This window comes from Poeciliopsis prolifica, unplaced genomic scaffold (assembly GCF_027474105.1).
Source record: "Poeciliopsis prolifica strain line A6 unplaced genomic scaffold, Auburn_PproV2 SCAFFOLD084, whole genome shotgun sequence".
Lineage (NCBI taxonomy): Eukaryota > Metazoa > Chordata > Actinopteri > Cyprinodontiformes > Poeciliidae > Poeciliopsis > Poeciliopsis prolifica.
Window position 1 is genome coordinate 1,286,532 of NW_026562459.1, and position 27,770 is coordinate 1,314,301.

Sequence of the window (27,770 nt, forward strand, 5' to 3'; positions counted from 1 at the left end):
AGTTTGGGCCAGAATGAAAACATTTTTGCTCCACAGCAGTAAATATTTGCTGTCAGTCAATTTTTCATCTGCAGAAACTCAAAACAACAACAACCAAAAATGACAGATTTGAACAATAAAAACAAAAACTCTCTGGAAGCTGCTGAGTCAAAACAATCCATCAGATTTACTTTAAAATAAGATCTCTGCTGTCTAAAACTCTGTCAGACCAGGCTGCAATGGAGGCGATAAATCACATTCTGATGTTAGTTTTCTGAAATGATACTTTTTCATCCACAGAAAAACCAAAAGTCTTGCGATAATTTTCGTCTATCTGGGTTTATCTGCAGAGCTGCTTCTGTCAGGAAACAGGAGGTCGTTTTTCAATCACTCCTCTCCTTTCATCAGTTTCCGTTTCAGCCTCTTTCGATCCAAAATGCAATCAAGGAGGCATTTCACCTCAGCGCAGGCGTAATTACCACCCAGCCGCCGAAAAGGACGTCACTTAAAAATCAAATCAATCACTGAGCTGCTGAGGAGCGGCGTCTCTTTGAACCAGGAAGACGAGTCTGAAGGAGCAGGACAGGAGGAAGCGCCGTACCTCGATGTAGGCCGTGTCCTGGTTGGCGTCTTTGATCTGGGGGAACCAGTCTTTGGGCGGCTTGGACAGGTGTTTGGACTCCGGGACGAACCACAGAACCTTGGGCCAACCTGGACACGACAACGTCAGATCAGGGAGAAATCTATTAAAGATGATCTATTATGCGTTCTTGAACAGTTTAGAATGGGCCACAGGTTAAAAAATGGCTACAAACAGATGAGCGACTAGTTTTGAAAAGCAGAAGTGGAGGCTCCTGCACAACCAACAATAATGCAAGTGGTTTCAGGATGGCAAGTCAACAACAAACCTCTTGTCTATCCAGCAGCCTGACAGCAGTAAGACCAGATGACCAAATGTGCTGGAGCTCAGCCCAGGTTGCTAGGCAACAGGCCCGTTGAACGTGACTCAACAATTGAGACGATTTTTACTGCAAAAATCAAAATCTGACCAGTTTCTAGTACAGATATCTTACTACACTTTTACCATCATAAGTTGTTTGAAGGTAATAATTTCTTCATCAATCTTAAGGAATTATTTTCTCAAAACAAGTTTTAGTTCCTTTATCTTCCTAAAAATGTCACCAAGATGTTTGCAGGAGAAACTGGATCAGAATTTTGTGTTTTTGAGTGAAAGACATCAAAAACATGAACCAGAAAACGGTTGGGTCTTTGTTTTTACGATGTTTTAGAAACTTTTATAAGTTCACAAACGTGGGAAAAGTTAATTCTGCCTTTACATCTTCAGGCTTTACTTCAGCTGCTACAGGAACCACGTGCTGCTCGGGCGGTGTGGGAATGTCGCCTGGGTGTCAAATACTGAAAATAAAGTGGAAGTTGGAGTCGTGCTGATGTCTGAATTACTGCAGATGGAAGAGAAATGGAGGAAAGAACCAGCCGTGCGACTGAGAGGAGCTTTAAGCTGATCGATACGAGAAGCACTTTGCTTTAATGAGCAAATGCTAAATCTGCAGGCATCATGTTTCTATTTATAAATCCATTACTGCAAAGCAAACCGGATTTATTTATCACAGAGATTCCTCTCCCTCATCCTCGCTTATGAATTTCACTACATCTACTTTTTTGTAATATTTGTAAAAGTATGATTTTATTATAATGTCTGTTGTATGGACAGACATTATAATAAATAAGACGTTAAACAAACAAACACAAAATAGCGCCCCCTGGCGGTTCCCAATTGAAAAACAACCGTTCTAAAAAGCAGAAATGTTAACATTCCTGCTCATAACTCATTTTTAAAAACGATAACATTTTAAAAACAATTATTAAGCTAGAAAATCACTTTTTGTTAGCTTTGCAACATTTCCTAATATGGGCACGCTTCCTAACCATACGTCAAGGTCCCAGGTGTTATAAAAAACAGATTTGGATGCAGTTCAGGAATCATTGTGGTTTAGCCAGAGGTGTGAGCGTGGAGAAGGGGTTTGGGTGTTTGACCTTTGAACTGCGGGATCTCTCCGGTGGGGGTTTTGGGCAGCCCCTTATGGCAGGCGTCGCTGGTCAGCGCCACTGTAACGCCGCAGCTCCCCAACAGGAAGCCGATCTGCTGGCTGCCGGCGTCCTGCGAAGGCAGGAGAACGAATCATCATCAGGGCTGATGAAGACTCCTGCTGGCGATCTGATGAAGGTGAGCCGCTTTACGACACGCCTTCGTTTTGTTCTACTCATTGCACATGCCTGGGATCAAATTATGCTACACCGTGTTGCAATAAGAGAGCAGCGTTTTAACAGCTGATCTCTTAATCCCATGAATTTGTCTAACAGAAATCTTCCTCATCTTCATCAGTCAAACCATCTTTGTTCTGAATCAGCTGCTTCAGTAAATATCTAAGTTTTCATCTCTTGTCATAATGCACTGCACTATCTGATGATTTTCCTTAGCAGAGATCGTTTCTCTTTCCCGCTTTGCTTGAAACCTGCGGCCTGCTTGATAATGTGGAACATCCTTCTTAACTAGATTTCCTTTAATTGAGCTAAACTAACCAACCAGATCTCTGAAATTAATTATCGTGACTCAAAAAGCCCTGACACACAACACCTTCTATAAATCTAATAGCACAACATAAAATGTGTCTTTATGTCATTTAAATCCAATTTGCATAATAATTTGTTTTTTATTACTACACCATATTTTATGTTACTTATTGTAAAGTATACTTAATTCTTAGAGTTGGATATTAACTAGTCACGTTTACTTAATTATTTTTACTTGACTAACCTTTTTTCTAAAAAAAGTTACTTTTAGGAGTATTTTTACTCTTTCTTTAGTAAAATTTCTGGATTTTCTACCCAATGAATCAAAAACAAACAAGTTTTCATCAAAAATTCATCAGACACAGACACACCTGCAGCTTTTATTAAAGTTTCGTAAGGTTTTTTTTTTTTAAAAACTGATTGGAAAAATTTTCTTTTGCCTGATTTTATTCATTTTTTTGGTACTTATATGAATTATTGTCATTTTGGTCATTAAAATGCCGAAGTTTGAGAGCATTTTTACTAAATAATAATTCATGTGTTCTGTTTTGAAGATCCATGATGAATCCTCACCTTCCTGGTCAGCGGTACCTCTATCGGCACGGGGACGACCTCCGCCAGCAAACAGCCATAAAAAGCCGTCATGAAGGCACCGGGGTCGTTGTTGGGGAAGACCAGCGCCACCTACAGACGCGAAGAAAAATCAGAAATCAGGTTTGGAAGGAAAGAAAGTCGATCAAGTTGCACATTTGAAGTCTGTGTTGAGCGTGATTATTCTGAAAGAAAGAACGAATGAAAGAAGGAGTTTGGGACAAAACCGGACCGGACTTTTGCTTTTTAATAAGAAAAAATAAAAACTGACTTCACTTGTGTTCAGATCTGCTCTGTTCCTGGTTCGTAAGCTTGTTCAATACCTTTTACTGCAGGATTTTATTGCTTGGAAATGTTTTCACTTCCATTAATATACATCTCCAAGTGTCTGAAGCACAAAGGACATGAACATATCAGCAGCTAACATGCTACTGCACCATGTTATCGCTGCCTTGCTGGATCCAGTTCAGCTCCAGTTGCTGTTTAATAGCTTTTATGCACATTACTACAGTAGATATGTTGTGTGCGCTACAAGCTAAGTGCAGCTGCCTTGTAATGATGCGTTAACAGATATCGATGCGTCGAGCTGCTCAGGATTCATCTGCAGATAATTGCTCAGGGAGGACGCATCAGAAAATAAAGATTTTTTAAGAGCCTCTGATTGGTTGTTTAGTTTATCATTTATTCATATAAAATGTGCTGCAGCAAAATGAAACGACCTTAAGGATCATCTTTTCACTGTGAATCTGACTGAAAATGTTTCTCTATTATTAACTGATACTTGATTTAGTTATTAGTTTTCTTCTTTAGCAGAGGAATCACTGGAATGTGATTATTGTTTTTCTCAGCTTTGTGCTCCGTTGGTCCCAAATTAATCCTCTGAAGTTCAGGGATGTCCAAGGTGCGGCGCGTGGGCCGTTGGTGGCTGACTTCTTCGTGGCCCGACTGCAATTCAAGAATGGTAGAAAAGTCGCCCTAAAGACACTTTGTAATTTTATATTTATATAAAGTTTCTACCTTCTTAAACTGAAACTTTTACGTAAAAAACATAATTATTTCCTTTTACTTTTATCTCATGGTCAAATTTAGCAACTTTTACATAAACTTCAGTGATAAGAAAATTGCAAGAAACAGGCGAGTCTGAACTAAACATCTCCAATCATACAAATGGAGAATTACATAAAGTTAAAAAACCTCCAGCAACTATTTAAAATTCACCCTTTTTCAGATATAAAGTCCATAATCAGAACTCGGAAACTGAAACATTTTTCATTAAAACTAATTTATCCTTGAAGAGTGCAGCGTGTTCAAGCTAACAAAGGCTGGTCTGTAATTCCCACAGAGCAGGAGGGAAAACAGCAGAGCAGTCATAATTAAAACAGCGCTGAGTTGCCCAGCATTGTGTCAGCCTTGACTCATTTTCCAGCTGAGCTCCAGATCAAGCTTAAAATAAAGATGAAAGCGAAGCAGCGCAGACACTCGGGGCGTCGCATGACATCAGAAACCCGCAGCAGAGCTGCAGCTGAAGCGTTTTCCGTTTCAGGTTGAATTTCTTTTCATGTCCTGAGCGAAGGGTTCACACGTCCACATCGAGACAGAGAGAGGACGTTCTGCGCTGAGGAACGGCCGTGTGCTGCGTTCAATTAAAAAGTCTGAGCGACGACGTCAGATAAAAGTCATAAATTTAACCCAGCTGCACTGGGATTTGACTAAATCTGAAGGGAACGATTAGCTCTGGCGTTTGGGATTAATTCAGACTAATAACTAACAGCATCAGTTATCTGCTGCTAATCATCTGTTTGTTGTTTTAGAGTCAATTAGAGAGCAACCCTTATCTAGGGCCTCCCAAAATCAGACTAAGGGCCACAAATGGCCCCCGGGCCGCACTTTGAACACCCTGACTTTCATACTTGCACAGAAGATCTTGATTCACGGTCGTTCATATCGTTAATTAAACTCGATCGTAATCAGACTTCTGGTGAACAACACGGCAGCACAATTTTAGATTGGCAAAGTTTTTCTGCTGGAGATGAAAGTTTTTGGTGTTTGGAGGAAACCAGACATGTTTCTGTAAACCCACCCGGTCTCCAGGCCGGACCAGCGGCTCCTGTTTGGTTCCCAGTTTGTGCAGCAGGTTGTACGCCACCTTCACACTTCTGGACCACAGTTTACCTGCAAGCACATCAAAACAGAGCAGGTTAAAACTACTGACAGCAGGAGAGTCCAAACGTTTCGTCACATGGACCAAAATCAACATGTCAAATCACTTAATAATTTTTTCTTGAATAAAAATAGGAAAGTTTTGGATTGCACACAACACAAGATTTGGAGATTTGTGTTGGTGTTTGAGTAAAAGCTTTTATGACATCATTCCTCTCCACATCCAAGAACCTGCAGAACAGAAAAGATCCCGGTTTGATCAATCAGATGCTGCGTCTTGAGGGAGGAATGGTTTGAAAATGATCACAGATTTCTCAATGTGAAATAAACTCAACAGGCTTTTTTAATTACAGCTGCGAACAGAGAAGCTCTGCAGTCAAACTGAAGAACCACAACACACCAGGAGAAGTGATGGAGGCCAGAGGAGGGATTTGTTACAGATGTTTAGGTGACACAGATCAACCTTTCACCTCTTCAGGAGGAAAATATACATAAAAAAACAAGTTTTTCCATCTGGAAAAAGGTGCAAGTCACTTTAAAAATCCCTCAGAGCCACACGAAGCCAATAAACACTGATCAGTTTCATTATGCCTGCCAGCTCTGTTCATTAATGCTGTAACCCGAAACAAAGGAATCGGTTCCATCCGCTTCCTTTTCATCCCTCAGTTCAAACTGTTACACTGATTTCATAATGCATGTGCAACACAGCTTCAAATACTGATTTTCTTTCTTTCTTCCAAGTGTTTGTCAGAACTAATGAATAGAAAATAATGAGATCCTGGAGATTCAAGGTGGCAGGCAGACTCAGCCGTAAATCCCCGAGTTTTCATGTCTGAATTATTAACAGAGGCAAAACAAGATGGGAAAGTTTTCCTGTTTGGTTGACTCCATTTCCCTCCAGGTTTACCGCTAACAAAAACAAACTGTCAAACACTTCAGTTTAAAGGAAATAATCCGGATTACAATGTGATGATGAAACAACGTTCTGAAAATTTGAGACTCAAACTTCCTCCTACTTCCTACATATGTTTGGTTTCTACCCAAAAATATTGGGAATTTTTGACCTCAATCAGCCAGAGGTTCAAAGAGCCACTGAAAACAAACTGAGATTGACGTCAAAAATCTGAGTTTTAAAGTCAGAATTCAAAGGAAAACATTGTTATTTTTTTCAGTTGTCCTTTTCCTTAGTTTTCTTTTGCTACCAGAAGTTCAGACTCTTTATTTTATCACATCTTTACATGAATTACTGAAAACACAGAGAGATCTTCCAGCGTTGTCTCCAGATGATTCTTTCTCCTGGAATCTAAAGAAACATTTAACATTTTGCATGTTAAATGTTTCTTTCATGCATCATGGCTAGAAGTGACTCAGCATTTTCTGACATGACCAAGCTTCAGTTTTCCCTCCAAAGCAGATTTAAGCTGATCAGTTGTGGCTAACAGGAGGAAGCTTCAAACTTCCTCCTTATATGTTGGAGTCGATATCTTGGTATATTTAAATCTCCCAGAGAAATTTGGCTCCCGACTGTGTGGAAACTTTTCCTATCAGGAATCAAAGTGTGTGTCTGCTGGCTGCGATGAGAGGTTATCAGCAGTGCAGCGAGGATGAGCTGCGGGTTGAAGAAATGGGCATCATGAATTCCCTCTGTTCTCCGGGGGCGAAGGACGGCAGGAAGGAAACAAAACAAGTTTGCCTTTGTGGCCCGACATCAAAGGCGAGACACGACAGGAATCAGAGATAGAGGAAAGATAGAGCATGAGATTTAGATTCAGCACACACACACACACACACACACACACACACACACACACACACACACACACACACACACACACACACACACACACACACACACACACACACACACACACACACACACACCTGCTGAAATCTCACCGTGTTTCTGTCTCCTGTGGTCGACTCCTGAACGCAGGCTGGAGACATTTCACAGTCTGGTGAGCTCATATCGTCTCATCATCTACAGCGGGCGAACGCCTCTCACATCACTGACATCAGTCACACATAACCTGAACTGCTGCTTGCAGAGAAACGATGCTAATCCACTGAGACCATGACTAGCATGAACCTGCATGGACGCCAAAAACAGCTACCAAACTCTTCCAATAATTTGAAATAATGCTTTTGTTTTGAGTGATCGACCGCCCATACAAGCTCTGTCATTAGCTTCAGCTAACTACAGTGGTATCTATCAGTGTATTCAACAGAAATACAAAATTAAAAAGCACTTTGACTTTAGCGTCTGCTAAACATTATGTTGCTGTAGCACTTTAGTGTTAGTGGAACTAATGTCTATTATTATTGCTTTTTAACAGAGCACAAGATAATAAATTATGGTGTCATAGTTTGTTAATTGCACTAAAATGAAATTGTTAGCAAATGTTTAGTTCCAAGAAAACAAAATAAATTCTTCAGGAATCTTGCAGGCCACATTAAAAAACATAGAATAAACAATTAAACTGTTGTCATTCCAGCAACCAAGATCACAAACCTTTTAAGATAAAATGAACACAAATACATTCCTGAACTAATCTTACAGCTGAGGCTTCAACTCGTTCTCCTTTCAGGTGCGTCTCTGTGTGATAATCTGAGCTTTCGCTGCGACGTCTCATCATTTCATTCACTCTGCTGCTCAGCGTTTGGCTCTAAATTCATGAGGACCTGCGGCCCTGTTCACAGCAGCTAAATCTTCTTATTTACGCCGTTTTCTCTGCTGCTGTTTGCCTCTCTAATCAATCTCCAGGCTCCTGCTGCAGAATAAAGAAACTCAAACCTCAAAGAAAACCGTAATGCAGTTCAGCTGGAGCAAATTGATTTAGAAAGCTGGAACTGTGTGAGATGTTCATATCACTTTAAATAACTTTATTCCAAACTGGATGGCATGTTTAGACCATGTTTGTACAAATGGATTTTACCTTTATCACCCCTGAAGTGCAGCAAAATTTGCTTTAAAACTATTTAAGTGAGTTACACGCTGAAGTGAGATGCAATTCTCTCATTGCTGCAGAGGCTGTAAAAAAGTTTTTATTTGTATGAGTCACTTTGCAATTGATTTAAAGCAAACCCTGAGTAACTGCACCTTTGGGAGAGAAATACAAACAAAAGGAATAAAAATAAATAATAATCAAACGCTCCCTCCTTCTGCACTCTTTAAAACGTCTTTTCCTCAGGTTGCTAATGTGCTTAGCGCTCTGCTTGGCTGCCATTAGGGGAATTATGCTCCCACAGCGGGCGCTGGGCATTGTTTGGTGCTTCAGTTAATCAGCTCTCAGCATAAAACTGAATTGCTTTTAGCATTTTTCTCTCCACACAACAACCTTGAGGAAGAATTGGCTCAAGCGCTGCAGAAACACAAAATCTCACCGAGTATTTGTGGTCTAGATTCTGCTGCAAATATCTCAGTTCAGTTTAAATGAGACAAAACTATCGTACAATTTTAGATATAGAAGCTAATAATTCCTTTTAACTGGTGAAAAAGTACTAGTCCCATTGCCAGATTATTTCATTTATAACATGGAAAAAATGTCTTCTTATGAGCAAAATAATGTGATTTTTGATCAATATTGAAAAATGATTGACTTAAAGCTGAAGCAACAAAAGCAACATTCAGTACCACAAGATTTTCAAAATCTGGATTATAATCCAACCTGTTGAGAGTTGCCTTCATACCGTAATTAATGAAACGCTAATCAACATTTTTATGTGTAATGAGGCACTTGGGAAAATTTTATGTTTCAGTTGTTGACTGCGACTTTAAATTTTTGTATTATTTCAAGTGCGCTGAGAAATTTAGCCTGGAAACTAAAAAAAACTTGGAAACATTTTGCACAGGATCACGTGGGGATAGAAATGCTACTTTTTGTGGATAATTTTCCAACTTCTGATGACCTTCCTACCGTAGGTGAGAACGTAGAGCGGCTTGCCGTTGGTGTCCATGGTGGTGAGGCACGGCGCCTTCGGGGAGATGGTGCCCCACCGCTGCAGCGCCGCCTCCAGAGACGGCGGCCAGTTGGTCACCACGCCCAGCTGCTCGCCGCGCATGGCCGCCATCTGCGCCCCCTCGGCTTTGGGAAGGTTGGGGTCCGGCTGCTGGACTGCAGAGGAGAGGGAGAAACAGCAGAAGAAGAGGACGGGTGAGGTCACTGCGTCGCTGATGATGTGTGCAAATCTTCGACTGTCTTTTCCTGCTGAAAGACATTTTCGTAAATGTGGCGTTTTCATTAAGGCTGCGGAATGTAACTTTAATAAGGAATATTTTGACATGCACTGTAAAAACATAATATCTCACCGTGTAATTTGGTCTATTTCTAGTGCAAATATCATAGTAAATAAGATAAATTTAACTTATAAATGACTTTTCAGTAAGACACATGAGCTTGATTTAAAATAATAAATCCTTTATATTGGTGGAAAAGTGCTAGTTCAATTGGCAGATTATTTTACTTATATCAAGAAATGTTTTAGTGAAACAATCTGCCAGTGAAACTATTACTTTTTCATCAATTTTAAGAAATTACTTCCTTAAAACAAGCTTGTATTTCTTGCTGAGAAATTACTTTTGTAAGTTATTTTTGTCTTATTTAAAGTGTAATGAGAAATTTGTAGTAGTTGGTAAGACGTTGTGTTTTTGCAGTGTTCACATGTTTCCAATCACTTGTAGCTGTTCAGATTCTCCTCATTTCTTGAAACTTTCCCAAACTGATCAAATCCAATTAGACCCTGATGTCCTTTTTCAACCTCCCGTCTGTAACTAAACAGCCACGGAGCTTTGATTGTGTCAAATTAAACCACATTCTCAGAAAATTTAGCAGCACTTTTTGTGTCTCTTCAGAAAATTTTAGCTGTTAAAGCAATAAAAAATCTTCCACCATGAACAAACTGAGAATTTTAGTGAAAACATGTTTGATCCATGGTGATGAATTTTAACAACGCGCTGAGCTAAACATTTACTATTCATGCTTAAATTATGAATTAACTTCTGTTTCTGCAGCTTTTGATCCTGAAAACAAAAGGAAATATTCATCAAAGTGGCTCGGATTGTCCAGGGAATGTGGCGATTTTGTCTGAATGAAGCATTTTTTCAGCTTTTTTCAGTAAAACAAATGCTGGTTGTAAAACGAGCTGAAGGAAAAACGGCAGTAAATCTAATTGGGATTAGATTTACGAGAATTTAAAATATTTTCTTTAAAAAAAATGGAATCTTTTTACCCTCCAGAAGCTCCTCAAAGTCATCGACGAAGAACTCCCTCAGCGGCGGCCGTTTGGGTCTCTTCAGCGTGTTGACCAGCTGTTGGATCTTGGCTGAAACTCTGCTGCTGACTGGAACGCCTGCAGAGCAAAACCAGGTTTAATCTGGGATTTCCTGGAGTTTTACCTCAAATCACAGCAAACGAAGCTGTGAAACTAGCAGAGGATCGAAATGAGGCTGATGAGGCTGAGGCTGTTTCTATTGGCCGCAGAATTACACAATTTGCTTTGTGGAAAAAATTGTTGATCACAAGTTTTGTTTTTTTTATTTTGTGAAACTTTAATGGAAGCTCTTTTTGTGCATCATAAGAGTCACGTGATTAACAACCTGATGTTGCTACTGCTGGAAACAACAAAAAAGACGGCAAGAAGCAGTTAGAGATTTAAACCTAAAAAATTATAATTCTGAGATTAGAGTCATAACTGAGATTTAATGTCAGAATTCAAGTCAAATTCTGATATTAAAGTCAAAATGATCCAATTTAAAATCACAGTTCTGGGAATAATGCCATATTCTGAGATTTTAAATCATAATTCTGAGATTATGTCAGAATTCTCCCTTTTCCCCAGAGGCCCTAATCCTGTTCTGTAAAACAATACTAATGTAGTTTTAAAAATATTTTATCCCCCCAAACACGATTAATTTAACAAAGATTTTCTTCACTCGGAAAAAAAGCTTTTCCTATTTTTACATCATAAAAATAGGTCGTGCATCTGTTTTCTTCTGCAGAGTCACGATGTGATGACAACGATAAGCTACAAGCCAAACTGATAGTAAAGTATCATCTGCAAACAAATGCCACTTGCATGATGATTTAATATTGAAAGATATGTCATAAAATATTCTTTTTTTTTTTCTGATTTTTATACAAAGTTAAAAAAACAAACTAAAAAACTTATACTCCAGACTTATTCTTTAATCCCAAAATGTTTATCAACCTGAATAAGGTGAAGTTAGAAAGAGTCTAGATAATTATCTGATTGTTACCAGGTAAAATTCAGCTTCGATTATTCTCTTTATTTCATTTTTATGCTTCTAAATCATTTCATTTCAGTTTAATCATTTCTAAAAAGACTCACAAGAAAGACAAACGACTCCAGAGTGTCAGAGATTTTAAAGAAAATAAACATGCAGGTTTTCCCTCCTCACCGTCTCCGGTCTCCATCAGCTCGGCGTTTCCGTATTTGGGCGTCTGCCTCTGGGCCGCTGAGCCGCCGCCGCCCGCTGGGGCCCGCTCCACCTGGATCCCATCTGCGGCGGTGTTGGCCGTGTTGTTGGTGTAGCCGGTCACATCCGGCGGCGCAGAGTGGTTTTCTGAAACAGACATTGGAGCGAGTCAGAACCAACCGCACTGCGCCGACCCACCTGAAGGAAGCCGGCTGCTGAATCTGAAGTTTGAATTTAAAGTGAAAATTGGAATAAACTGTTTTATTGAGCAAATGCTTATCAAGACGGGGTGGATTCTGCACCTAGATTCATCACAATTAGCAATAAATCAATAATAAATTAACTGAATAATTTCCATTTGTTTTATTATCGTTTTTTTCTCGTTTTCAACCAAAAGCTCATGATAGAGGTCTTCAGTCTGGTGCATTAGACTTCAACAAGTAATCTATTTTATTCGTTGTTTCTGTTGTTCCTAATAAAAACTCTAATTTCCAACTGTCCAACAGTTCCCCTGAATGCAGCAACTCCTGCCTTTGAAAATAAACTAAAAAGACTCAATTTTCTCCTCAGACCTTCGATATTCAGCCCATTTTTGCCACATTTAGGAACCGTTTTTGATGTTTCAAAGCCCACAGAGCCTTGGACTCTTCACATGTGCATCTTTTTTTTTTTTTAATGCAGCTCGACTGCGTTTTAACAGCATCAAACGCTGTTTACCTCCCTTTGCAGGACGCTCACAGACAAACTGTGACGTGATGAATCTAAACTGAAATGAGTGAAAATGTGAATTTTATCTGCAAAGACGGACAGATATTCAGCAAACTGGTGTGTTTCTGCTGCATTAAAGTTTCCTCACACGTTATTACAACGATGTATTGTGGTTAATATTTGGCACTGAGGGAAATATGAGAAGAATATCTTTAATTGATGATTCAGAATTAGAGAGAAAAATATAACATTTGTGTCTTTACTTCAAAATCTGATTAGTTTCACAGAATTCTTCAGTTTTTACTTTAACTGATTCATAAGCAAACTCTCCCTTCCCTTAAACAGAAAAATTTAAATTTAAATCTTAAAGGTAGTGAAGATTAATAGAAATTGACATTTATAGGAAACAAAAAGAAAATGAGGCTTGTTTCCGTATCTTTTAGCCTGTTTCTGGTTAAATTAAAGCTTTTAAGATAAATATTGACACTGTTTCTTATGGTGACACAAAAAAACGACTTTAAAATGGAAATGTTTAAGTTAATATTTGTTTAAGTTAATATTTGTTGATGCTTAAAAACAGTTTTTGATGCACTGAGATGCTTTCAGGAAGTTCAGCTCATCCCTGTTTGTTCAGATGGCTGAAATCTGAGCCCAAACCGATCCGGTCGTAAAAAAGTCCCGAAAACAAGACGGGGAGTCTGCTGGCAGTGACGGCCAGACGAACAGAACATCTCGTCCGGACCTGCGCTGAATAATAATGCCGCGGCATGCAGGTCAGGCATGCTAATTACTGCAGCACGTTGCATATTCAGTCTCAGCAACATCTGGGCTGTTGGACGGAAAGTCAGGCGCAGTTTGTCTGTCTGGAAACGAGCGTGTGCAACTTAGGCGACCTCATCAGACGACTGGGAGGTGAAAATGAGAATCAGCTGAGGAGGAAGATGAGGAACGCCTGGTTCACTGCAGGAATATCAATAAGCCAAAGAAAGCTTAAACCGCCTTGTAGTTAGAGAGAGTGCAGAGAAACATTGATAGCATTACATGTGGATGAAGCAGAATAAATGAAAGTCAAATTTAAGACTTTTTAAGATCTTTTTAAAGCCACCTGGAATAGAATTAAAGACTGAAAACTAGAAATAAAGAGGATGGTTGGGGGATTCTGCTTTACAATCAAGAAGAGCAAAAACTTTAATTTTAGGCTCTGTTTAACTTTAACCCCTGTAGTTAAAGTTACGGAGCTCTAAAGTTGTACAGTTTTTCCCCCAGAATGCACCTAGCCTCTTAAAGATTAGCAACAAAGGCTAACAAATGCTAAGCTAGTGGCAAAAACAAACTTTGTCCATAAATTTAAATCTACCAACAATGGACAGAAAAAAATCCAGCTAGCTAACATATTGTAGCAGCTAGCAAACAACAGCTTCAAATGGCTAGAATCACAGAAAGCAACAAATATGTCTGCATCATGTGACAAACCTTTTCCTGACTGAAAAGCCCCATGGGAGAAAAAAACTCTACATGAAACAGTTCTGCTAAGACATCACTGTATTTCAGAACAATTTCTATGTTTTTTAAAATCTGATACATTTTAAGGCCTTGAAAAATCTAGCTACCAACCAAGTGTATATTAGCAGCTAGCTAATGGTAGCGGCAACCGCTCTGAGTCACTAAATGCAAAGGTTTCCAAGCATGACTAACTTTTGTCTGACAAAGAAGTCCCAAAAGAAACAAAGCTACATTTAAAAAAAATACAAATTTAGGAGCAGCAACCATCTGGAGTCAGCTATCTGCATGCGGCAAACTTTTTCCTGATAGAAAACTTCCATGAGTAAATAAAATACTACATGAGATTAAATCAAATTTTAAACCTGTAATAAATGTAATTAGGCCAAATAATATTTTCTTTAAAAAATTTTAAGAGATTTTAAGGCCTTTAAAACATCTAGCAAGCTAAGGTAGCTTCAACCTTGAATCACAGAGTGCAACTCAAACTTTCGCATGAAAAAAATATAAATAAAGCAACAGAAAAGAGAGAGAAAGAAAATAAATTGATGCAAATAAATTTATTTGAATATTCTGGAAAATGCTAAGTTGTACCCAGGTAGTTTTGGCTGAATCAGAGTCCAATTATTCCAATTTTAGTCATTTTTAGTCGCCTTGGAAACTTTTTGACTTAATCTAAATCATTTTAATCAACAGAAACACAGAGCAGGAAAACAGTCTTCATTTCTCCAACCTTTGATTTGAGATGAAGCTGTTCTGAAAACAGGAAGTTGCTGCAGAAATACTCAAATCAATAAACACCAAACAGACGGAAATCAACAAGGGGAACTACGAGCTGGGTTTTTAAACCTCTTCAAAAACATTGTTGATTTTTATCAACAATTCACAGCTTTTATTTACTTTCATGCATAATCAGCTCAATGCTATTGGGATTAGCATTGAAATTAGCGTTTCCACGCTAGCACAGCTACAAGATAAGGGATTAAGAAAACAATCATCAGGGAGAAAAGGGAAAACTGAGCAGCAAAATAGGAAATACGACATCCATATCAGCGTCAAAGGATGGCAAGAGATCGGCTGGCAAATTCTCCGATCTCCGACTTACCGGAGCGCTGAGGCTCAGAGTTTCCGTTCTGTACCAAACCAGCCGGCTCTGCCTTCCTCCTCCTCTTCCTCAAGGAGAGGTGGCTTAAAAGGCCTGAAGAACAAGAGCGGAGGGAACCTTGAAACAAGGCGCCAGCAGAGCCGTTCAGTAAGACACTCACCGCTCATAGTTACCTCACAAAACCCCGGCTCCATAAAACCCAACAATCCTTCAAGCCTAAAAAAACCCAAGATGTTTTGATGCATTTAGAAGATAATTTATAGACCAACTTTAGTCAGTTTATATGGTTTAAACATCTAATGATTATTTTAGAAATAGATTATTATAAAATAATATTCCAACAGGGTCAATTTGCTGAAAAATTGAAAAAATGAAATGATTCTAGAAGCAAGAGGGACTCCATTTTAACAACTGGGCAATATGGACATTAATAATAAATACATGCATGTTGACACCTCCTCAGAATGAATGTTCAATAACTGTTGGACAACCGTGTCCTGCTGCTCTGACCTAAAACATGGAAATAAAAGCAGAACATCTCAAAACATCAGGATTCCACAAAGAAAATCCTCAGTAATGAAAATGATCTCAGAAAACAAAGCAAGTTAAAAATTACATCATGAGGCTTAGATTCCATGTTTGTTCAGTTCTGAAGGAGAAAACATTTGAAGCTTGGTGATAAAAACGCGGAGCTGCCAGAGCTTCACTCCCACACTGAAACAGTCGTCCATCAGAACATAAATAACGTTGAACCTTGAGTCGTTCATCAGCACTTTGCAGTCAAGCCGTTCCCTCAGACCAAGCCACAAATTAAAGCTCCAAGGTCTGAGACAGAGCTCAGGGACGTGGACAGGCAGAAGACCTCCATAACGTCCAACATAGAACCAGCTATAACTCAAACACAGCTGAAAATGTTCAGAAAAGGCCTGAACATTTAAAAATCAGCTCTGAATTATCTCCGGTCATGACAAAGGTGAAAAAGAACCGGATTATTTCCCACTCATCTAAAACTGTTGGGATTTAAAGGAACAAGTGGCTTCAGACTTTAAGCAATGACTGTTAATAACTTTGGCTAAAGATAATACAAAAGGAAATAATGTTTTCACATATATAACAAACATAGTCAATGTTATTTCTCAAACTAGAAATAAAATAGTGATTATTTTAAAAATCGATTTCCTAGATGCTTATAATAAATTAATTATAAAAAGCCTTTTTCAAAACATTTGTGGCTCTGAAGATGTTTTATTTAGTTGGACTGAGGCCCAAAATCAGGGATCAATACAAAAATATTTATCAATCAAATATCTGTATAATTCCAAATTACATCAACGTAAAGATGCAATTTAACTTTATTTAACTGTAAGAAGTACTCAGTGGATGCAATTTCTTGATATTTTAATACATTCACTGCACAAACACAAAATTTCACCACATATTTTTGATCTAGTTGTGCAAATATCTTAAAATATTTATTTTCAGTTTAGGAAAATAAATCCTTAATCCATTGGCAAATTATTTCATGGGAAAAATATGTTAATATGTGAAATAATCGTCAATATCAAGTCATTATTAGCTTGAATCATTCTTGCTGACGTGATTTGTATGTTAATACACTTAAAATAAAATTAAACTAAGAGATTTTCTCTATAAACTGGACTATAAATACTTTGTAAGACTGTTTTTTCTGCAGTGTTTTTAACTCAATATGTCTCTGAGTCCCATCTCACCGCCTGTTTTTCTTGTTTCATTTATCCAAGGTCGGCTGAGTGCTTTTACGTCAAGGTCTCGATGCTTTTCTGCTGCCTCTGCCTCCCTGGAAACAACTTTCCACTAATTTCAGCCAGCAGGGAAGAGTGACGCAGGAAATCAGCGGGAATGAGCCCAAACAAACAGACACCAGCAAGCGGCCGGCGAGCGCAGAACCTGGGCCGGGGTGGAGCTGGCAGGAAGCTCTGTGCGATCTCTTCAGAGCTGGATATCAACCGCGCCGGCGTGACAACAAGCAAACCTCTGCCAGTGTGTTCAGTCATGACGCTGCCTCAGCGAGAGACAGGAAAAAGGTGGAAGCAGGAGCTATGGAGCCGCCGCAGGGCGACTTTCCACCTGCCCTAAAATCATTTTAAAAAGCTAACTCTAAGTTAGCACTACTAATGTGTTCATGCACTACTTTGTGTTCATCCACACACATTATACAGTTGAAAATTCTTGGTTGTAATATGGTTAAATATGGGAAAGTTTAAGGGTTATTACTTTTGCCCTGTATTTAAGGGTTTTTCAAAAGAGTTAGTTTTGCTAACCCTAAAGCAGTAATCATAAACGTTAGTTCTGCTAATGCTAAAGCGCTAACCAACATTCTAATTAGCAGAAGCTAATAAGAAAGTATCTAACCCTAAAAAACACCTGTTTTAATAGTTCAAACACAGATAAACCTCAATATAGAAGAAACCGTCTCTTTATTTTAAGGTAAAATAGAGCAAAATAAGTAAGCAGTAATATGAACACATCCCAGCATTAGACACAATCACAAAGTGGATTTAGAGGTAAAAAGAAGGATGAATTTGTCCGAAACATTATTATTAACAGATATGAAAGAAGGATAACATTCAGCCCAAGTGCTTTCTTGTTTTTCACATCACGTCAGGCGTTTTGAGTCTGTCTTTACTGAGAAAAAACATTATTCTAATGCGTAATGTCTAATGTGTTTCGATCAAACACGAAGCCAGTCCACTGTTAAACTTGCATTTACACACTGTACACAGGGACATAAATACCAGTTTCCAACCAACACTCCCAGTTAACACCAATAAACATCAAAGTCTGAACAGTAAGCCCACCCGGCTACCTCGTGAAAGCAGATCCACTCACTTTTATTAGAAAGCTCGACTGCAAACAGCTAAAAATAACCTGAAGGGAGGCTGCTGTAAAACGGAGGCCTTCAAAACATCCTGATGGGTTTTAACCCTGTTAAAAAACAACATGAAAATGGCCTATTTATTATTCTGAGCCGGAAAGTGGAAAGAACATCCATTTGACTCAAGGCTGCACTGATTGAACAGGTTCATTGTATAATTCAAGGGCAAGTTTTAACTTGGAAACTACAAATTAAAATGAATTTTTTGGGTTCATCACTTGATAGTCCAGTAGATTCAGTTCGATTAGATGAAAGCTGTTCCCCTCCTTGCTCCTAGGGGGCGCTGCAGCAAGAACCACTGAAGGAACAACATGAAAACTTCAGAAAAAGACTTAATCTGACTTCTTTCTTCACAAAATCGAAACAAAATTGTTGTGGCAGATTTCAGCGGTTGGAGGATTTCTCTTTCGTTTTTGGTAAAAAACATTGAGCCATTTCTCCAGCTAGTGCTAGCCTAGCATGTTTGTTTTGGTTGTATTTACCCAGAATGCCCTGAGCTGTTGTCTGCTTCCTCTTTTAGAAGTGGTTTCCGGTCCACTTGCTGTTCACATTTTTAATCCGAACTGAAACAGTTTGTAGGCAAACCAGAGTTTGATTCTGTAACATGGAAATCTTCCATCAGTTCTGTTTCTTTTTTGTGCATCTACTCTGTCTTCTCAGCTTGTAACTGAAAGGTCCTACACAAATAAACATGACTTAATAAACTTCATATCTGAAGTTTTAGATCGTGACAGGATGTGTCAGGATCTACGGGATGGAAAACCGACGGCTGCGGCGGCGTCACCTGTCTTGTGGCGGTGATGATGGCGGTGGTGGCGGAGGTGTTGCTGGGCGGAGATGTGGACGTGTTGGGCCAGGACGTCGGCCAGCCGGCCCGCGGCCGCCCCGCTGCCCCCGCTGCGGGTGGAGGAGGAGGAGGAGGCGGTGGAGGACGTGGTGGTGGTGGAGGAGTGAACCGCCCGGCTGATCCAGTGCTCCATGCTGATGCTCCCCTCCCTGCTGGACGATGTTCCTCCGCCTCCTCTGCCGTCCTCTTCCTCGCCGTCTCCTACGTCCTCGTCGCCGTCGCCCTGACCTTCGTCCTCCGATCCAGAGGAAGTGTCTGAGGAAGAAAACCAGGAAGAGAGCTAATCAGGGAGGCTAATGCTAATCAACTACGTTTCATTTTAACAACCTATTTTCTATCTAATAAAAATTCACAGGTCTGAGTTCATTAAAGCTGTTGAAACCACTAAAGAAAATTATAAAAGTGCATTTTTACTGAAGACTTTAAACCTCAACTCACAATTTTGATTCTGGTTAAAATACAGAATCACAGTTTTATGAAGAAATATATTCATGGTGTCTAAATCTCTGTAAACATGTCATATTTTTTACATTTTTAAGAATTCATATGAAGACTCTTCCAGAAACAGATAAACTTCTGAGGTCGATTTTAGCAGCTGAAACAATCTTCACCTTTTTTTAAGAGTAAAAAAAATTACAAAAGACCCGAGACCTAGAGACGTCTTTGGATCATCTCCATCTGGCCTTTGAAATCCTCAAACAAGAACAAATAAACTTTAAATGAACAGACCAGCAGAATATTAATGAATCTCGAGGCAAATGAAAGCTAATGATCTTCAACGAGAACCAGAACGAGCCTCAGGTTTTCTTCACCAGGTCTGAGTTTATTAACAGAGAACAAATCAGAAGAAAAAAAGAAGATGCTTTTCAAAATCTTGTTTTCTGCAGCAAAGTTCAATATTTTGTGGCATTAACAGCAATAAATAAGTGAGTGTGGTTCACTTCCTGTTACCTGCAGTTGCTATAAAAATGCTTTATGTAGCAAACATTACTTTGTAATGTAACGCCCTGAAACTCTCCCAACATGGATTTTGAATTTCCCTCAACCTTTCCAAATGCAAAATTTGAAAATGCGGAAAAAATTCTTTCTCAAACAAACCAGCTGGGTTTGTTTGAGAGGAGCCTGATGCAAACATGTTCAGCTTTAACAAAAAGTATGTTTTATTTACATGTTCAAAATGTCCAAAACTTATGAATATGAATGAAACAATCTTTGTTTGCCTTACAGCAATCAAACAATTTTACTGACAATCTCTGCTCATGTTTCCACTGATATTCATTTATGTTTTTGGTCTGAACTTGCCCTAACCATCACCCTAATATTTATTTCCCTCCCTTGATTTGCAGATTTAGGTTGGGCCACTCCCAAAACAACAACAAACATGTCAGCTTTGAGCCTCAACCATCCAGAGCTAGAAATAATTTTGGGTAGTTTAGTTCTACCTGGTGGTGTGTAGGCGTCCATGGAGGTCTGGACCACCAGCGATCGGCGCTTAGAAGGCATCGGCACGGCCATTTTTCTTTCCTTATGCTTCGCCAGGGCCGCCTGAACGGCCTCCGTGTGCACATCTGGAAACACATTCACAACATTTTGGTTTTACAGTGAAGGGGACAAATAGAAGAAGTAAAAATCGAGCGTGGTTTACCAGCAGCAAAACAGACGCACATTTTTCCAAGAAAATTTCTGATATTAATTTTAATATTTCAGAGTTTTTTCCTTGCAGTCTTTTTTTTTTTTTTTTTTACTTTTGGAGCTCAGAAATTTCCAAATTCTTGCCAAAAAAATAAGAAAATCAGATTTTAATCTCAACGTTTGAGATTTCTTTCAAATTTACAACTTTACAAATTCAGATTTTTTTGTGAAAAAACATTTCTGAGACTTTTTTTAGCTTAAAATTTTTTATTTTTTGTAAAAGTTTTTACGATTTTTTTTAAAATTCAAATTTTTTCTTGCAAATTTACAATTCTTTGAGCTCAGAAATTTCAGTTTTCTATCTACAGTGGCCCTAACAAGTCATCTAAACAGCAGATCTAAAAAACAACGACATATACAAAAACATAGCCAAAAGAAGAGAAAAAAAGATTATTGCTCTGTTAAAATGAGTGTTTAACATGGAAACGTGCGATAATTTACCACCACAGGGGATTTCTAAAGCAAAATTCCCCAACAACATTCTCTTGAAGTTCATTACAAAACACTTAAATGTTACTTTTCCAGGCAGAGTAAATATTAAAGACTTCCAGCTTTCTGCAGGAATCACCAGTGGGTTTATTATCCAGCCTTCATGAAGCAGCATTCCTTTTACAATCAACACCATGTTCCCATTTCCTCACATTGAGTTTCGTACACAACCATCCCCCGGCTGACAGCAGCTCCCATGAGGCCTTGTGCTTTCCAACCAGATTAAGTTTAGGCAGAAGTAGACGAGGACGTTTTGTAAATGAATGTTTCTAGCAGCGAGATAAAGCATTCTGATTGAGCCACAGCTGGGTTTGTTTGAGAGGAGCCTGTTGTCTGCAGAAGGCAAACACGACGACAGACGATACAGAGACCATTTGCTCCATAATGGCATAAGTGAGACATTAGTCAGGATGAAAGCAGCTCTCAGATGTGTGTTTACTTGGCGTGTGTGTGTGTATTTTTGTAGAGGAGGGAGGTAGTTTCAATCTAAATTGAACTTTTATTGTCTTGTTGTTGACACACTGCAGAGAGCGTAGAAGTGACTTTGTTGTTAAAAATGTCCCGGTGGATTCTCCCTTTCCTTATGATACCTAGAAGTTTTTTTCATCCAATTAAGCTTAAAATTAAACTCATCTTTAGCATCTGAGCGCAAAATTAGAGTATCCCAGGTGTTTCATATAAGCCAAAAATGTCACCAGCTCCAATTTACCATTTTATGTTGAATGAGATTCACTGACAGATCTACAGCTTCTGAAAACAACCAAAGTGCTTCAAAAAAAAAAAAAAAAAAAAACAATTATCCAGCTCTAAATCTTTGAAAAGCAAAATTAGAGCCTCCTGCACAAACAACAAGAATGTCTTTTTCAGAAGCCATTGTACAATACGGTAAAACCAGCTGACCAAACCTACTGGAGCCATACCTGGCCATAAAATACTAACTTGTTGTAATAAACAGCTGGGTGTTTAAGAAGCAGTATAAACCCAAAAGGAAGCATAAAAACATGAACGATTAGAATTTTTGCATAACTTTAAAGAGGTCATATTACCAGATTATTAAACAGTGACTGTTTTCAATCATTGTGTTCTATGTTAGTGGATCTATGAATGTCAGACCAATTGGGTTTGTTTGATAATTGAACAGCAACCAATGAAATAACTCATCTGAAAGCAGCAGCAGTCCAGATGTTTCCCAGTTGAAACAAATATTTTAGACATATTACCTGATCTGTAGCGTTCATCTCTGGAGCCCGACGACCGCCGGCGGTTGTAGCGGGACGATGAGGAGGGGGTGACCGGTGTTCTCCTCTCCTGGCCCATGGAGGAATCCATTCCTGGAAGAGCCAGGTGGGATAATGAACATTATTAAAATTCACAGATTCAATTGGCAGGTTTTAGACTCTGAAAGGTGGAGATACAAAAAAGAAAAAAAAAACAGAAAATATTAGTGTAATGCGGATTTAAGGTTTAATTATTCTCTGTTGGTGTCAGGTGTCGAAACTTTCTGATCCACGATTAGTCATTGGAGGAACTATTAATAGTCCTCTGGACCCCAGAAGGAATGCAACAGCTCCAGGAAACCAAACTATTTAAAGAATTTAAACTCGTATTGCTTTGGAAGCTAATGCAATTATATCAAACCAAAGAATGTCCAGTCAGTTATAAAAACACGGCAGTGCTTTATTATCGTTTATTTTAGTGGTGATACCCTCAAATATTTTGTTTAAACAGATGTGGAAAAAACTCCTCTGCAGACACCAATCAATAAGTCTGATCATAACTACCTAACTGCAACTGACAGCTACCACTTCTCCACAGCCGCTGATGATCTACAACCATCCGTCCGCGCCTCACACTTCCACCCTCGTCCGTCTTCATTAAAAGCTCTCAGAGCGCCTCAGAGAGCTGCTGCTGCTCAGGAGAGGAGCTAAAAGTTGATTAGCCAAGCGTTTAATGACTACCAGGCATCTCTCTTGTTTCCTCTGGGGAGTCTGGATATATGGATGTATGGATGGATGTATGGATGGATGGATGGATGGATGGATGGATGGATGTATGGATGGATGGATGGATGGACGGATTCCCCTCTTCTCCAGATTCAGAGTAGCTGCCCTTAGTTTTCCTTATCCAACATGCTCAGCAAGCAGACTGCTCCTAATCTACTTACGCCTTAAAGTTTCGGATACGTCTATGGTCGACACTAAATATTTTCATTGCATTATTTCCACAAAACCATTCTTAAATAATGACATTTTAGTATGCTCAGTTCTAAGTTCAGAATGAGCTATTTTAGAGCCTCTTGTCACTTTTAATGCAAATAAGTTGCTGTTATCCATGTTCCCCAACTCAACATTTGAGTGCAAGTGTGAACAGATGCATCTTTGAAAAGCAGACATGGAGCCTCCTGCACAATCAACAAGAATGCAGCGAGAGGTTTCTGGATGGCGGGTCAACAACATAACACTTATCTTTTCCAGCAGCCATTGTACAGCGCATACAGCAGTAAAACCAGATATCAAAATGGGCTGGAGCAATAATTGGGTTGCTAGAAAACAGGCAGAATTACGCTTGGGTTGCTGTTTTAAGAAGGAGCAGAAACTCAAGTACAAAAACATGCAATTTTGTATAATATGTCCTCTTTAAATAATGAATAGCAGTTAAATATTTCCTGGTACACTGATCTATCTTATTTTTTCTGTGTAGAGCCATCTTGACTCAAACTGGGATGTTTCAAAGGGTTTCAAATCTAACAAAGCCAAAAAGTTTCCAGTGAATAGAAGTCTGACACGTGATCACAGCTCATTACATTTATGACATCAAGTCTCTGTGGCACCTGAATGAATTCTGCAGGGAAAATTTTCCGACTGTCACACAGGTGACATTCCTTGCATGTCACCATAGCTACTGCTGAGAAATACAAGGAAGTAGTTCATTTGCTGCTATTAATATTTATGATGAAGAGTTAAGTGGCCATAAATAAACCTCCCATGATGTAATGATGTACCTTCTAAGCAATCAATAATAATAATTTTAAAAAAGCATCCAGAGTGAATCAATTAATCACAATTAATCATGATTAATCGACTGCTAAAATAATTGTCAATAGTTGATGAATTGCTACCTGGAGTATACAAACTTTGCCAAACATGTTTTAGCTAAAGATTCGTCCTTTGCTACAAACTAAATGAATGCCATGTTATTGCATTTTAGGCAATAAAATGTTTGGGTGCAATTTTTATTAGCAATAAACAAGAAAAAAGTAGCTTCAAGTTTCATTGTGCAAACTTTTCCACAGGCCTTTATTCCTTCTGGACTGAAACACGTTTCTAGAGTTTATGAAGCTCTGAGCGATAGTGGCTGCATTATTCAGGTTTTCCCAGACCAACAATGAGAGGAATGCCGAACAGCAACCTGAATGAATCATTAGTGCGCTGAACACAAATACAGAAGTTCAGAAGGACAGGGCAGTTTGTTAATGTATACCAGATCAAATTAACACTGCAGTCATGACCAAATGTGTTGACATGAATACAATGTAATGTAGTTTTACCTTTTTATATATTTACTTTATATATTCCTATGATGTATTTAAGGATATTTTGAAAAGGTTTTGTTTTGAAACTGAAAAACCAGAATAATCTCTGAAGACTGATAATAATTAATGTATTTTATCATATTCTGAGGAGCTGAAACCGGGTTTTGATGCTACATTCAATGTATTAGTTTTGAACTATTAAAGTGTAATAAAGAATCTTTCCTGTTATAAACTATGTGCTGTTTATAACCACTTACAAGGAAAAGCGCCTCTTTTTCTTCTCTTTGGAAGATAAAGAGGTGCTGATAGAGAAGTTAATACTCCTCACTGCATGAGTTTATGTGTGTGAACATCTCTATTTCAGCATGAAGATGCTAAAGGACAGATTTAACTTTTGACAAATGCAGAAACAAATAAAGAATAACTATAATTTTCTGCTGCAGCCCAAGTCTTTTATTTTCAAAATTATGAGAAAAAAATAGCAAAAGTTACAGAAAAACAAAAAAGTGTTAACAGTCAAAAAAGCAATAAATAAATGTTTAGCTGGCCTATTCCAAGCACAAAAGCAGTTGTGTAGTTTTAATACAATAGTTTGAAAGATTTTTCCATTTTATAAAGTAAAACTTTCAAAGTATGAAATTAAAAATTCACCACAAGAGGCAAAATGACATACTAGAGTCATTATAAAATACAGATGCATTCTGTATTTTTCAGACATTATTGTCACCAGTGCACTGACTTATTCACATACACCACTTATTGGTTACATCCCAGTTTCAGTTCTGAACGTCCAAAGCCTGAAAACTCCGCTCTACACTAGTTTGCAGATCTCAGCAGTTGCGCCATCTGAGAGCCAGAGTCCAACGTAGAGTGGCTCGGTGAATGTGGTCTGGATTCTGTGGAGGAGAGTCATGGTTTCGGAGACGCTGTAGAAGGACAGAATACCAGCTTTATAATCCAGGTAAACTCCCACTCTGGAGGACCATGTGCCCGGGATGGGAGTTTTGTTCTTGTTGTGTCTGAATTCGCAACTGTTTTTAAAACAATCAAGACCCCAAGAGATGCTGTTTTGTCCAAACATGCAGTCGCTGAAGGTCCCAGTTCTGCTGATGCCTTTGTAAGCCATCGCCACCATGACTCCTTTCCCGCTCCTCTGCACTTCCAGGTAACAGCGGCCAGAAAGGCTTTGTTGACTCAGGACCTGCCAGGTGTAAGCAAACCTTTCTGGGTGGTTGGGATAATCCTGTTCTTCGCTTACAAATGTTACTTTTCTGTTTTCCTTAGTTAGCAATAGTTTGGAGAATGCAGTGTCTGGATTCAGTGTGATTTGGCAGGCATGTTCTAGAAAGTTTCCTCTAGTTTTTAAAACATTTCCTATGCCGCTTCCAGGACTGATCGGTCTATCGATTAGTGGTATAACATCAGGATTGTCATCTCCCCTCTCAGGGAAGGAGTTTCTGGTTGGTTCAAATGTAGCCTGGTTGTCAGTAAAGTATTCACTGCTGGGTAAGTCTTCCAACTTTTGTCTGGGAAGTCCTAAGTTACCACTGGGCTCAGGAAGTTGGGGTTTTAAATAGCTAGGTCTGGAAGGTGTGGTACTATCAAGGTTCTGCAAGAGTTTGGCTTGCATGAACTGAGTGGTGGTCTGTCTCTGTGCTGGTCTGGAAATTTCTACAGTGTTATAGAAATTAGGTTTGGGCTTCCTGATGTTCTCTTCAGGCTTTGGTTCAGGCATTTTAGGCAAAGCCGTAGAGTTAGTAATTGCAAGCAGAATCTTTTCACATTCTTCATCGAGAACCTTATACAGTCTCATTTTGGCCTCTGAAACAGTAGCAGGAACTCGATCAAAGTAACGCTGGCGGCGGATCCTGATGCTTGGCTGTTCTTTAGGGACACTGAGACGAGACAGTGACGGATATTTCAGCAAAAAGTGAACATGGTCTTCTGTGTGGGACAGTTGGTCCAGTTCAATATCTTTCCTTTTCAACTCCATAATCTCGTCCTCCACCTTATTCCGAACTTTTCTAAAAACATCCAGTTCAATGTTCTGTTGATAATTCATCTTTTCCTTCATAAGAGAGAGTTTTTTCTCTATTCTCTCAATGAGTTTTGTAAAAACCAGTTCAGTTGTACTCAGTGCACCATCAGCAGCGTGACTTACTGCATATTCCGCCTGCTGACAAGTCTTCACATCTTTCGTCTTCTCTGCGATCCTAAGCTGTATCTTTTGCTGAATCGCCTGAAGCTCCTTCTGCCTCTCCGTCCTTTCAGCAGACATGGAGACTTTGTTGTGGCCTTTGTGGCCGTCCTTGGCACAGAGATAACAGATGCACCGCTGATCGGTCTGGCAGAACATCTTCATCACTTCTTGATGCACAGGACAGATGCTCTCCTCGAGACTTGCAGTTGGTTCCACTAACCTGTGTTTCCTTAAAGGAGGCACCTCATTGTGAGGCTGGAGATGTGTAGCACAGTAGGAAGCCATACATTGCAGGCAGGACTTTACAGCTTTCACCTTCCTCTCGGAGCAAAAATCACAAGCCACATTTGTAGAGTCAGTATCGCGGTATAGAGCTGGAACTTCAGGTTGGACTTCAGTCTTCCTCAGTTGTTCAACTACTAGTACTATCACGTTGTTTTTAACCAAGGTAGGCCTCGATATGAAGAACTCACTGCATTGAGGGCATCTGTAGATGCCTGACGGTGCTTCATTGTCCAAGTGTTTGTTGATGCAGGTCATGCAGAAGTTGTGACCACAAGGTATGGTCATTGGATCCCTGAGCAGATTGGTGCAGAGAGAGCAGCAGAATCTCTCTCGCTCCAGCTGAATCCCTTGAGCCATAATTTTCTGTGTCAGACGCAGTTACAGTGAGACAGTTTAGTGAGGAGAAATGACTAAAGCTGCTCTACTTCATCAGGAGATATAGAGCTGGGATGGCATTTCAAGCTCTGCCTCATTCCAGAGGCAGGAGTGGCTTCAAGACAGAGTTTCTGTAAGGCTTGACAGTAAGAGAATGAGACTTTACCAGAATGGAAGGAAAATGCCGGTCATGTTGACAAGTGATTGTCATTTGATGAAAACAAATAAACAATTATAAAAGACAAAAACTAGATGACTGTTGAGTGAAGCAGAATTATGAACAGATGAGTGTGGAAGTGAGATAACATTTATCTGGATTTTTAAAAACTTTTTATAGTAATGTAAACATCAAGAGAACATGATACAAG

At 39.1% G+C, this 27,770-nt stretch overlaps 2 protein-coding genes across 8 annotated transcripts in view; both read right to left on the bottom strand.

The window, feature by feature from the left end:
* The window catches only part of LOC129353113 (disco-interacting protein 2 homolog C), a 127,552-nt gene that overhangs the window by 24,001 nt on the left and 75,781 nt on the right, over positions 1–27,770 (bottom strand). For 5 of the 7 annotated variants that reach the window (XM_055022330.1, XM_055022328.1, XM_055022329.1 and 2 more), the window contains exons 3-13: positions 22,231–22,341; positions 20,272–20,397; positions 18,767–19,084; positions 15,069–15,161; positions 11,738–11,902; positions 10,549–10,668; positions 9,237–9,434; positions 5,243–5,334; positions 3,145–3,255; positions 2,035–2,158; positions 581–690 (exon numbers count right to left, since the gene is read on the bottom strand). In XM_055022330.1, the coding sequence (XP_054878305.1) occupies positions 581–690; positions 2,035–2,158; positions 3,145–3,255; positions 5,243–5,334; positions 9,237–9,434; positions 10,549–10,668; positions 11,738–11,902; positions 15,069–15,161; positions 18,767–19,084; positions 20,272–20,397; positions 22,231–22,341 (1,568 nt within the window). The remainder of the gene's footprint in view (positions 1–580; positions 691–2,034; positions 2,159–3,144; positions 3,256–5,242; positions 5,335–9,236; positions 9,435–10,548; positions 10,669–11,737; positions 11,903–15,068; positions 15,162–18,766; positions 19,085–20,271; positions 20,398–22,230; positions 22,342–27,770) is intronic. The other 2 variants (XM_055022333.1, XM_055022332.1) reach the window with 1 other exon arrangement.
* Positions 24,992–27,420, bottom strand: LOC129353114 (tripartite motif-containing protein 16-like). The gene has a single exon (XM_055022335.1). It carries the CDS (start codon positions 27,382–27,384, stop codon positions 25,354–25,356), a length of 2,031 nt encoding a protein of 676 aa, XP_054878310.1. The 5' UTR covers positions 27,385–27,420; the 3' UTR covers positions 24,992–25,353.

Coding starts and splice junctions, on each gene's coding strand:
- LOC129353114 (XM_055022335.1), bottom strand. CDS start 27,384: ATGGCTCAAGGGATTCAGCTGGAGCGAGAGAGATTCTGCTGCTCTCTC.